This window comes from Thalassophryne amazonica, chromosome 18, assembly GCF_902500255.1.
Source record: "Thalassophryne amazonica chromosome 18, fThaAma1.1, whole genome shotgun sequence".
Taxonomy (NCBI): Eukaryota; Metazoa; Chordata; class Actinopteri; order Batrachoidiformes; family Batrachoididae; genus Thalassophryne; species Thalassophryne amazonica.
Window position 1 is genome coordinate 31,472,406 of NC_047120.1, and position 13,913 is coordinate 31,486,318.

The 13,913-nt window shown below is 40.1% G+C and overlaps 1 protein-coding gene across 1 annotated transcript in view; it reads left to right on the forward strand.

The window, feature by feature from the left end:
- Nucleotides 1-13,913, forward strand: part of LOC117530562 (proteasome activator complex subunit 4B-like) — a 140,318-nt gene that overhangs the window by 120,989 nt on the left and 5,416 nt on the right. The window contains exons 45-47 of the mRNA XM_034193454.1: nt 8,768-8,923; nt 11,813-11,951; nt 12,286-12,417. Of these exons, the coding sequence (XP_034049345.1) occupies nt 8,768-8,923; nt 11,813-11,951; nt 12,286-12,417 (427 nt within the window). The remainder of the gene's footprint in view (nt 1-8,767; nt 8,924-11,812; nt 11,952-12,285; nt 12,418-13,913) is intronic.

Here is a 13,913-nt window from a genome sequence, read left to right on the forward strand (position 1 = left end):
ACAGGCTGTGATGTGCACATTTCCTGTCTGTTGTTAGACAGAGAATCGCTGTATTTCAGTGAGCTTCACTTTTACACTGGTGCAACCTATATATGTTTATCTCCTCCTCACAGTGCATTTTTTTGACAGATGCAAGTTGTATTCCAGTGCAACGTTTATTGGATTGCCTTGAACATTATTACATCCATGTGCCGTAGTGCATCGGGGTGTTGTTTCCATTCCTATGCCTGTCCAGCCTAGAGGTCTATCTAGGCCATTGCAAGCCGTTACACATACAGTAGTGTTCAGAATAATAGTAGCGCTATGTGACTAAAAAGATTAATCCAGGTTTTGAGTAGATTTCTTATTGTTACATGGGAAACAAGGTACCAGTATATTCAGTAGATTCTCACAAATCCAACAAGACCAAGCATTCATGATATGCACACTCTTAAAGCTATGAAATTATTATTAAAAAAAAAAAAGTAGAAAAGGGGGTGTTCACAATAATAGCATCTGCTGTTAATGCTACAAACTCAAAACTATCAGTGGTGGGCACACTTCTGATAATCCGATAACAGATAATTATCAAAGATAATGTTTTCATTATTGGATTATCTTTTTAGATAAATTTAAAAACCATCATTGGACTAATTAACTTTTAGACCGATAACGTACTAAACTAAGCTGAACAGTGAAAAACATTTTTAAAACTGTTGAGACCTACCTATTAAAAGTTTCCTAATAGGCATGTTGTTCTACCTTCTGCAAACAGAAACCACTCTATCATCTATAAGCAAAGGAGAACTGGTGACCAAAAAAAAGTCATTTCCTTTAACAAAATACTAATATAATCACAATGTCACCAAGTCATCCAGAGGCATACATGTTTAACTTATGGTTCAAATTTTAACCACTCATTTTAGACAAGTTATTTAAAATTATTGTCATGTCTGAAGTTTATAAAGTGAAAATATCAGATATATGTTTTTGTTTTAAAGTAATGTGCTAATTTTTAAGGTTTTGTGAGCACATGCTGTGCCAGGCAGCAATGCATTATGGGTAGCATAAGGTAATCTCAGACATTCATGACAGGACAAATGCATTTCAGACACTCTGTTCAGGGTCCACAGATAACAGTTAAAACTCTCGTGAATATATTCTCTGGGTTTATAGACGTTAGTGTATTTGCATTTGTTAAATTCCACACATCTTAAATGTAGCAGACACGGATTATCTGGAATTTTGTTTGACATTTTTCAAGGCCGCTAATGCCATCTACTGGCCAGGAGTGTTCATGGCAGTATTAAACGTCTGGGTACATGGCTGCTCTCAAAGTGTTGGTATTGTCCATTGTCCAGGCACTTTTTGTGTGCATATATTTGTTAACTTTGTATTCTAAAACTACGGTTAGAAGTAATTCCGACTCCTTATCGGTCTACACGAACGAGGTTGGTGCCATGTTTTTAGTTTTTGTGAAAGTGACGACAAGAGAATAAGGCTCCTGATTGGATAGAATTTTAATCAGTACCACCACCCAAAGGTTTGGCAGACTAATTACAACACATTATACGGTTCGATGTGGATGGATTTTTTTTAAACGACGTAGTGTGGATGAAGTTTTTTCCCCAAACTGAAAGGGTGAGATATTCGGTTTTACAAATACGGACAATGTGTGTACATGGCCTTATGTCTGTGAAAGGCACTATATAAATAAATTTACTTACTGACTTATATAATATATATATATAATATTGAGTGCACGTTTTTACAACATCATAAAAGTTTTAAAACATGCAATTGCGATGACACTTCCAGGGCTCTGTAAAAATGCCTGTTTTTACAAATAAAAATGGAATATTTTACAAAAGCACATTTATCTTTAAACCAACACACGACACACATCACATTAACGTGTTGGTTTACATAATGGATTACTGAACCAATCACTGTTTAGCACTTTTACCCAGAATGCTTTGCGGTCTGTGTTTGTTACTAAACCTCAGAATTAGTGCCTTATTCAACATTAAAAGATATATGTTATATTTTAACTTTGTACAAATGACAGAATTGACATTAATGGAGTTATTCTATCAGTATTTTCAAAAAACCATAAGTTAGTATGACTTTATTTTTCAAGACCTCCGCCTGACCGGAGTGTTGAAATTGATAGGGATTTGGTCTTATGGTTGCTCTCGGTGTGTCTCTGTGGTGGGAGCGCTGTTGTAAACAAGAACTTCCAGCAGGAGCAGAATGTTGAAAGAAAAATGATTATGATTAGTAAAGAGTTGATTTCGTGGGTGCTCTCAGGATTTGTCTGTGTTGCTTCCTGCAGGGGGCAGCATTCTTGCTTATTCTTTAGGTCTTTTACCGCTGTTAAAAATCAATTTCAGCTCTTTAGTAACTGCAAATGTCCCATAGACAACACCGGAATTTTAGTAACTGCAAATGTCCCGTAGACAACACCGGAATTTATCGGTTATCGATTATCTGTAACTTCCGATACATTTTTGGGTGGTTTATCGGTTTATCTTTATCAAAGATAACTTTTCAGTTATCTTATTATCTGTTATTGAAGTTAATTTTTTGGTTATCTGTGCCCACCACTGAAAACGATTATCTTCAAACTGCTTTTTTAGCAATCCTGTGAATCACTAAACTAGTATTTAGTTGTATAACCACAGTTTTTCATGATTTCTTCACATCTGCGAGGCATTCATTTTGTTGGTTTGGAACCAAGATTTTGCTTGTTTACTAGTGTGCTTGGGGTCATTGTCTTGTTGAAACACCCATTTCAAGGGCATGTCCTCTTCAGCATAAGGCAACATGACCTCTTCAAGTATTTTGACATATCCAAACTGATCCATGATACCTGGTAGCGATATATAGGCCCAACACCATAGTAGGAGAAACATGCCCATATCATGATGCTTGCACTACCATGCTTCACTGTCTTCACTGTGAACTGTGGCTTGAATTCAGAGTTTGGGGGTCGTCTCACAAACTGTCTGCGGCCCTTGGACCCAAAAAGAACAATTTTACTCTCATCAGTCCACAAAACATTCCTCCATTTCTCTTTAGGCCAGTTGATGTGTTCTTTGGCAAATTGTAACCTCTTCTGCACATGTCTTTTATTTAACAGAGGGACTTTGCAGGAGATTCTTGCAAATAAATTAGCTTCACACAGGCATCTTCTAACTGTCACAGCACTTACAGGTAACTCCAGACTGTCTTTGATCATCCTGGAGCTGATCAGTGGGTGAGCCTTTGCCATTCTGGTTATTCTTCTATCCATTTTGATGGTTGTTTTCCATTTTCTTCCATGCGTCTCTGTTTTTTTTTTTTGTCCATTTTAAAGCATTGGCGATCATTGTAGATGAACAGCCTATAATTTTTTGCACCTGCGTATAAGTTTTCCCCTCTCCAATCAACTTTTTAATCAAACTACGCTGTTCTTCTGAACAATGTCTTGAACGTCCCATTTTCCTCAGGCTTTCAAAGAGAAAAGCATGTTCAACAGGTGCTGGCTTCATCCTTAAATAGGGGACACCTGATTCACACCTGTATGTTCCACAAAATTGACGAACTCACTGACTGAATGTCACACTACTATTATTGTGAACACCCCCTTTTCTACTTTTTTACTAATAGCCCAATTTCATAGCCTTAAGAGTGTGCATATCATGAATGCTTGGTCTTGTCGGATTTGTGAGAATCTACTGAATCTACTGGTACCTTGTTTCCCATGTAACAATAAGAAATATACCTGGGTTAATCTTTTTAGTGACATAGCACTACTATTATTCTGAACACTACTGTAGGTGTTATAGGTAATGATGATATTTATTGCTTATTCTGTGCACCACTAATATATTTATGGCCAAGTTTCAACCAAGACAAAACCTAAATACTAGCACTTGGAGAAGTGTATTTCCAAGGCATTAGTCAAAAAGCTCATTTCCTTCATGACCTGCGGGGTATTTTAGGGGGTCCTTCACCTTTTTGTGCGTGTGCGTGTGCGTGTGTGTGTGTGTGTGTGTGTTTCCACCTCAGGGACTACCTCTGAAAGGTGATTTTCTGTGGTGAGATAAGTTCCTTCTCCAGGGTAGGTTTTTCTGAGCAGCCCTGAAAAAGCGTCAGGTGTTGCTCAATGCTGATTGATCTTTAACTCATGCAAGAGAAAATTTCAACATGTAACAAACATCAAGTCAGACTAGCAAAATGAGAACAACAGCAAAGAACCTAAAATATCTCAGAATTATAACTTCAGTGCATACGTTGCTGCTTGAACCTGGTGGGTCTTCACTGCAGTGGGGACACAATAGTAGAGAAGGTTGATTATGGGGCTGTTCTTCTAATTTTTTGCAACATCTGAATAGTAGGTCGCATTCTAGTAGTGAAATTGTACCTCATGCTTGAACAAAAGGACTCAGAGATCTTTGAGGTGATTTGCAGCAAACTTACTGGACTCTTTGAATTTCAAGGGAAGTGAGAATGGAGGTTTTGGCTTGTGTCCAGAGGATCCTGGGTTTAATTCCCTATCAGATCAGAAAATCAATAAGGTCCCTTAGGAAATGTCCTGAGTTGCTTCCAGTATGTAACTGAGCACCTTTCAGGGCAGTATGATAACATCAGTGAATGATTGTATTTGTGAAATTGTGTGAAAATGAGGTATCATTGTAAAGTGCTTTGAGCATCAACTGGAAAATCACTATGGAAATGCATCCCATTCAGCCAAGAACAAATTAATTTGATTTTGAGAAAAAATGTTATAAAAGTCAATGTCACAGGCCAAGATATAACTTTAGACTAAATGTTTAAGTACAGAAGATATTAAAAATGGCTGGTTCTAGGAATCATTTAAAGATGCACCTATGGTTGCTATCAAAGATTAATATTAAAGGATTATTAACAGAATGTGAGGTCTGTATGGGGAAATATCAGACTGAGGCATTAGTTGCTGTTTAGATATTTGTGGAGTACGTTCATGTCTGACTTTGTTTTTCTAATCATGTTTTTAGCTTCCTGGTTTGCAGTGGTGTCAAATCCAGCTTCAGAAAGTAAAAGTCCAGCCACATATTTGTTCCATTTTCCCAATAAACCAGCTGATTGTAATTAGTTCAGCTGGTTAGTTCAGAGGGTTTTTACTTAATGAAGCCGGATTTGACACCTCTGCTGGTTTGTAACGAAAATGTGCGTTGTGGACCAATTGTCATGGAAACCGGTCCGATATGAGAAAATATCCAACCGGTAATCAGCCAATCAGAGCATGTGTTGCGTCGCAGCCATATAATAAGTTAGATATCACTTTTCTATTGTCACATGTCCAGTTGTGACTTTGGGGGACCTTGGAAAATCAAACTGAATCTATAATTGCTTAACTTGAACCATTTGGAGGTAAAATGGATTAAACATTGTGGAAAGACTGTGTGCTAGTCAGACGCCAAAAATGGTTCATTTCTGGATAGAACTGATCAAATATCAAGACCCTCTGAACTGTATATTATGGTATCTTAGAATCATCTACAATTTACTTGCACGATTCTATGTAAAAAATGTAAGGTTTCAGAGATGCACTCCCTTGGTGTCCTTCCTTGTTTCATAATTTTTCAGTCTGATTTTGTGCCCCATTAGCTCCATTAAAAGGCATCAGTGACTGGAAGGTCATGTGTACATTTTCTTTCTATTATGGTTGAATTGCACAAGATGTGTAAATGCACATATCTGATTACTTTTTGTGCTCGTGTAAACCACCAGGCGGCACGGTGGATTAGTGGTTAGCACTGTTGCCTCACAGCAAGAAGGTTGTGGAATCGCTTCCCACCTGTGCCCTTTCTGTGAGGAGTTTGCATATTCTCCCCGTGTTTGTGTAGGTTCCCTCCAGGTGCTCCGGCTTTGTCCCACATCCAAAAACAAGCACGTTACTTAAATTGGAAACTTTAAATTGTCTGTAGGTGTGAATGTGTTTGTCTAAATGTGATAGCCTGGTGTCCTGTCCAGGGTGTACCCCGCCTCATGCACTATGACTGCTGGGATAGGCTCCAGCCTCACCGTGACCCTTTAATGGAGTAAGTGATTATAGAAAATAGATGGATGTAAACCACCAATGATCAGAATAATTTCACTCCAACTGCGAAGAAAATCCTTCAGGCAAACATAACATTAGACTCAGTTTTTGCTGTTGCTAGCTGACTAGCAAAGTACATTACAGTTGAAAGCAAATTCTGAATATGGGTTTGCAGTGTTCACTGTCACATTTGATTTGAGGGTTAGGTCAAGTTTGAGTTGGACCTTACTGGGTCCATCACTTCATGGAACTATCCTGGGGCTTAACCGTCAAACACACAAGCAGACCTATGGTCTATTTATATCTGCTGAAAGTAAACATCTACGTGCCCCAGCCAGGTGTTATATGGGCATCCCTTTAGCCTGGTTTAGTTTCTGGGAATCTCAGCAAAAAGGCATCGTTCTGCTGGATTGTTTTCAGGAAAATGTACCACATAGGTGTAGTATTGTGGGTGACAACATGATGCATGTAATATCTGTCATCTGAAATAACCACTGGTCTGAGAAACAACCCTTCCCAAGGGTTCTCCAGCTCAAATCATGTGGACAATGTTGGGATTACAACAGATTTTGTCTGTATTACTCCATTTGTAAGGGGTCAACAGTAATTTGATAACTGGCTGATGATTCAGGCCCAGACGTGGGCAGGAAAATGGTCTAATCTTCAAATACAGCTCGCAGTGCAGTAAGACCCAGAGTAGTACTATCTCAGCTCACCCACCAACTCCAGCAGCCCTGCACCACCCTTGGGAACTCTGATATGTTGCAGGCACACATGGCACCCCCATTAAGTCAACCAGGGACATAGTTACTGGGAAACAAACAGGGACAGTAAGCTTAACCGAAGTCAGGGGAAAAATGGTCTTGAGTTCATGTCAAGTGTTGCATATTTCTTGAAGTTTCGTCAAACAACTCATTAAGAACTGTGACAAATCTGCAGAGAGTAGATTGTACTCAATAACTATGACTGAAGGAAACTAGCAAGGGAACTCTGAAGCAGTTTCACACTTCAGTTGCTGTGAGAGGAAAAAGTTTAAAAGAAATTGTGAAATCCACACTATAGTTTCCCACATAGCATCCAGCAAACTGAAACCTCAATTATCTTGTTTTCCTATTTTATATGATAGGAAAAAGAGGAAAGCTGACTAAAGGATTTAGCTATCACAGGGAAGTAAAGCAGGACAATTACAAGTGCCTGGGTATTCAACCATCAAATGAAAATTACAAGTCATCCTAAAAGTTAACCACAACCAAGTCAGGATGAGTGTGCTAAGTGGGAAAAATAAGTTTCAAACTGTCAACGTCTGTGCCCTAGCAGACACTCAAAACCCAGCTGTCATGAGTTGTTGGCAAAAGGAAAACATAGAAGCCACTAACGTCAATGCAGATACTCATCAGAGTGAGTGGAGGATTCCACCCTGGGACTAGAAGAGAGAGGAGGTGAGGGTTATTGACGGTTAAAGATACAGTGTTGGATGAAGTAGTCATGAGTACGTTGGGAAAATGGGGCCCAGCAATCCGAAGGACAACACATTATCTTTGATCCTGTCTGGACAGGAATACATCCATGCATCCATAGGTATCGGGGTCTATCACCCCAGACTGAACAGAAATCATAAACATTGTATAAACGTCACAAAATTCTACACACAATACCCCACAATGACAATGTGAAAAAAGGTTTTGTTTTTTTTAAATATTTGCAAATATGTGAAAAATAAAAAAAAAACGAAGTCATCACACGTACATAAGTATTCACAGCCTTTGCCATGGAGCTCAAAATTGAGCTCGGGTGCATCCTGTTTACACTGATCATCCTTGAGATGTTTGTACAGCTTAATTGGAGTCCACCTGAGGTAAATTCAGTTGACTGGACATGATTTGTAAAGGTGCATACCTGTAAAAAAAAAAAAAAAAAAAGTGGTGCAGATTATTGGTTGAGCTAATAGGCTTAATAAATGGAATAGTTTTAACTATGTTGAATGTTTGGTGTCCACAGTAAATGTCGATGTCCATTGGATTCTGTGACATGTGACATATGTTACCCCTTAATGTGATAACTAAGCATGACACATGATGCAAACTATTCCTTTTTAAAACCCTATGAACTCAACCAATAATGTGCATCACTTTTTTTTTTTTACCAAAATTGAAGCAACTTTAACTTTTGACCCCTGTACAAACTGAAATTGACCTTTGTCACCATTCTTGCTATTTTTACCCCATAACTCCAAAACATTCAGTCTCAGATAGTCCAAACTATACCTTTTTGGAATCTTTGTAATCAGACAAATAATGTGGTATAGGTTTCAAGCTGATTGGAGCATCTTTTAATTTTGACCCCTGTGTAATTCTTCAATTGATCCCTACCTGACTGCCTATTAAAAATTCAAGTGGCCAATCGTTTTTTTTCAAAAGAGTCATGACAAAGGAGTACTTGTGCCAAATTTGGTGCTTGTATCAGCATTTGCACGATTCCCCTGTAGATATCCTGTTATCTGCTGCACTATATACCCTACCCCCAGCACAGAACCGTGCCCGCACCGTCCACATACACGCTGCTTAGTGAGCGTCGTATACGTGCACAACAGGACAGCTACTTGAAGTGGACTTTCATGCAGAGGTTTGTGCTGCCATGATTAAGGGTATTTTGTTCTAACCTTGTTACAGTTTGAGTAATTGATTTGCTTGGATTCTTTGATTAGCTCTCTTCTTTCGCTAGATGTCAATCAGCAGGTCGTGGCATGCTCGCTACTCAGTGCTAACCTACCTCCAGATCATGGTCTTCTACAACCTGTTTACCCTGTTCAGTGTGCCTGCAGAGGTGCTGCGCATCCAAACCCTGGTGATGCAGCTTCTTCTTGATGAACAGCTTGAGGTAATGCATGCACAAAAAGGTGACAAACTCCATTTTAATACAGACATTGTAACTCTACAACTGCCTTTGGATTATAAATGACCACTTATTGTTTCCAAGTCTTTCTCTACTAAATCATAATCTTTCTTTTGTGTTAACACTTATTGCTTTAAAATAACCCTCTGCTTCACTGCTTGGAGCTCACTTTACAGTGTTTTCTTATTTTTATGCTGTTCTGGTGTCATTTTGTGGTTACAGAGATGGGTATAGGGCATTATAGCTCTGACATATTCTTTCTTGTACACTCTTTAAAAAAAAAGGAACAGCTGTCTCAACAAGAAAAATGTATGAGAAGAACATAAAAGTGCTCTTGATTGTAAGTCTCTCCGCACACGTGCTAATAATTAGTGATCGGTGATGTATTTTATTCCTCTCACTCTGAGCGTTAGCAGGTGCATTTCTGGAAAACGTCTCACTCTGCAGTTCTCATACAACATTAAATCTGACGAGAGTTTCACTCGGTGTGAATATTGCAGCAGAAATGTCTTAGACGGTCTGTTAGGACATTTTATCACACAAGAAGCCATATTACTCCACTTGTTTATGATAAAGTACTCCAAAACGACAGACACAGCAACAACACAACAGCGAGCAGCTGCATCGAGCGGACATTGACTTATAATTGGACGGTACAAGAGGTGAACTCGCTGGGCTCAGATGCTGTCACTCAAAGCAGCAGCACCCCTAATTTTATACAACTTTATGGTTTCAAACATCTGAAACTTAATCCAAGGTCAAACGGCACTAACAAAGGACACAGAAGCCAAAACAAAAAATTTGGACTTACGTTGACTTTAAGTTGACTTTAAGTTTAACCGTCGTCCAGCTTCATTTCTGTAGCTGGTGCTTTGTCAGAATTTTCAAACTGTTGAAAAATGTGAACGAATCCTGACGACAACCTCAATTCGTCTGTATTCCCTTTTGCTTTCTGACTTGACGGTTCCTCATCGTTTGCATAGTTCCCTTACCATCAGCGTTCTGTATGCTTGTCGTCTAACCTCCAGCCTCTCTCTCTCTCTCTCTCTCTCTCTCTCTCCAGTCTTTCAACGTCTCTGGCTATGACATGTCGCAGCTGCAGGTGGCTGTGGACAGCACAGACTCGCTGCAGAAATCATCACACACTGGCGCGTTGTTTTGATTTTTTTTTAAAGCGTCAAGGTTGCCGTTCCCTTCATTTTTCTTTTGTTAGTTTCAGTTTCGTTTTGGTCTTTTATGCACTCTGCACTCGCATGCTTTTCGGTGATGGGAGAAGTCCAGGCTCATTCACCCACTTTTTCTAAATGATTTGTGACTTTGAGACTTTTTTCCTGCCGTGTGACTGGGTCCTTAAGAAGTTAGAAAAGTTAGAAAAAGTTTCACTTCCGTACAGTTGTTATGGAGAGGGAAATTATCTATAGAAACCAAAATCATTTTTTGTACCAGGCTGTAAACATGTTTATTTCTACTCTAAAGTTGGACATCTTATGGGAATGTGCTCTGTTTTGAGGCCGTGCTCAAGTGGCCAGTCAAGGAACTGCAACATGTTCCACTTACAGTAGAGCTTCATGTGGTGTCATCGCAGTTCACCACTTGGAAACACCAAGGCAGTTACTCATACAAGAAGGCTAACAAAAATATTGCAGAAATTAGCCCCATGTCCACTCTAGTCCTCCCCATCTTTATGGTCCTGAGGTACTATTTTGTTGCCATTGTACAACTAAGTGGCATACATAAATAAGTAATGTCACAAATTAGCAGCCTAATAGCTGAGAGCTAAGGACAAATTTATTGTAATACATAACATGGTTACTGGTTTAAGCAACAACACTGCTAAATCTTTCCTGAAAAGCCCATTTTTGTTGAATTTACAATTCCAAGTTGCGCTCTGGCAACATTTGTTGGCTTCACTATCTTGAAAGAGAGAGAAAAATTGTCCTTTTTTTTTTTTTTTTTGGCCATTTAAATTTTTATTGATATTTTGGAGGACACAGAACACAATAAACAAAGACCTGAAGTGAAATATCAAATATTCAAAAGAAGAGAAAAAAAAACAGTCCTCAACCTCAAATTATGATCAATATTATGTAAACAGAAAATGTTCTTGCATAAGTCCAAAACAGTGAGCTTGCCATTTATTTTGATATTTTTAATTGCAGTGTCAGAAGAAAACAAATAAAATTCTGCTTCCCATGTTTTGACATTTTTTAAGACTTTTTAAGGATCCACTGGAACTTTGAGAGAGAAACACAAAGTGGAACTCTTCCAATGATTTTGCACGCATGCACTGTTGCACAGCAATACATTGCATTGTGTGTAATGATGAAGAAGTGAATTGCTCATTCCCAAATGTAAATGTCGACATGTTTCCATGACTGCACTTCTGGCTATTAGTGTATAATGTAAAGCAGTAATAACAACCTTTATAACACGCTACTTTCACAGCCTGCTTACATTACTGGATACTGTCTCTGTATTTTACAAACGTCTTGAACTTGTCTCTTCCATTGATCGAGGTCCTCAGGTACAAATCTATCATTTTTAGCTGACTGAACAAATTCTGTGAATAAATTGTCTGTTTTAATGCAGCAGCTGTCACTCAGCACTTGTCCATAATTTATGCAACGTGATGCAGGAAGACGGCGCGAATTTTACATCTGCCCATCTCCTCATATCCCACTGCTCTTATTTCTGTTCCGTGCACCACACACTTCCCCTCATGTAGGTGCACTTGCCTATTTTTTTTTATAAATTGTGCACACTTTGTGTCGCCCTAAAATGGCATTGCGCCGCTTCTTTGCAGCGTTTGCCAGCTCTGATGTCGACAGGTCTCTCTGTACTCTCCTTGCATCCTCCCTGCCTCCCTCCCTGTAGGTGAGGGACATGGCAGGCACCACCCTCAGTGGTTTTCTGCAGTGCCAGTTCTTCCCTCTGGACTCCAGCCTGCAGACGCAGCTTCAGACGCTGAGTCAGACTCACCTACTTAAGGCGAGAGGGGAGCTGGCCTCCGCAGGTACGCACACACACAACTACACACCCGCACCATGAAGCAATCACAGTAATACTTGCCCTATTACCCTTTCTTATCCTTGGGGAATTGTGAGCCTTGAAATGCTAAGGTCCATTTTAGCTCTGCCTTTGTGTGTGTTTGAGCGTGTCTATCTAACTTTGCGGGGACTCTACCTTTCCTGCGAGGACATTTTGGGCAATCCTCAATTCTTCAACAGGCTGTTTGAGGGTTGAGGTTCAGATTCTAAAGTTAAGGTGCCTTTTAGCTTGTGGGTTCGGCCGTCAGGAGGTCCTCAGAAGGATACAATCGCCAGTGTGTGTGTCTGTTGTGTGTTTAGACTTAGTGCGACGCCATGCTGGAGTGCTTGGGCTCAGTGCGTGCATCCTGTCAAGCCCCTACGGCGTCCCAGACTGGATGCCTCAGATCCTGATGGACCTGAGTGACCATCTAAATGACCCCCAGCCCATCGAGATATATATATATATACTCAACAAAAATATAAACGCAACACTTTTGGTTTTGCTCCCATTTTGCATGAGATTAACTCAAAGATCTAAAACTTTTTCCACATACACAATATCACCATTTCCCTCAAATATTGTTCACAAACCAGTCTAAATCTGTGATAGTGAGCACTTCTCCTTTCCTGAGATAATCCATCCCACCTCACAGGTGTGCCATATCACAATGCTGATTAGACACCATGATTAGTGCACAGGTGTCCCTTAGACTGTCCACAATAAAAGGCCACTCTGAAAGGTGCAGTTTTGTTTTATTGGGGGGGGATACCAGTCAGTATCTGGTGTGACCACCATTTGCCTCATGGAGTGCAACACATCTCCTTCGCATAGTTGATCAGGTTGTCAATTGTGGCCTGTGGAATGTTGGTCCACTCCTCTTCAATGGGCAGTCTAAGGCACACCTGTGCACTAATCATGGTGTCTAATCAGCATCTTGGTATGGCACACCTGTGAGATGGGGTGGATTATCTCAGCAAAGGAGAAGTGCTCACTATCACAGATTTAGACTGGTTTGTGAACAATATTTTAGGGAAATGGTGATATTGTGTATGTGGAAAAAGTTTTAGATCTTTGAGTTCATCTCATACAAAATGGGAGCAAAACCAAAAGTGTTGCGTTTATATTTTTGTTGAGTGTATATACGAGGGCTGTCAATAAAGTAACGGTCCTTTTTATTTTTTTTCAAAAACTATATGAATTTCATTCATATGTTTTTACGTCAGACATGCTTGAACCCTCGTGCGCATGCGTGAGTTTTTCCACGCCTGTCGGTGACGTCATTCGCCTGTGAGCACTCCTTGTGGGAGGAGTCGTCCAGCCCCTCGTCGGAATTCCTTTGTCTGAGAAGTTGCTGAGAGACTGGCGCGTTGTTTGATCAAAATTTTTTCTAAACCTGTGAGACACATCGAAGTGGACACGGTTCGAAAAATTAAGCTGGTTTTCAGTGAAAATTTTAACGGCTGATGAGAGATTTTGAGGTGATTCTGTCGCTTTAAGGACTTCCCACGGTGCGAGACGTCGCTCAGCGCTCTCAGCCGCCGTCGTCAGCCTGTTCAAGTTGAAAACCTCCACATTTCAGGCTCTATTGATCCAGGACGTCGTGAGAGAACAGAGAAGTTTCAGAAGAAGTCGGTTTCAGCATTTTATCTGGATATTCCACTGTTAAAGGAGATTTTTTTAATGAAAGACGTGCGGACGGGTCCGCGCGTCGGGACGCAGCCGACGCGGTGTGGCGGCACAGGAAAAACACCTCCGTGTTGATAACCATTTGTAAAATCCAGGCGGCTTTTGATGGCTTTCAGTGGAGTGAGTATATGAGAAATTGTTTAACAGCAGGACATGTTCCAACTTGTCCTTAAGGCTTCCAGCAGAGGTGTTTTTCCTGTGGCGGAGCATCGCGGCGGCTGCGAGCCGACGCGCGGACCCGTCCGCACGTCTTTCATTA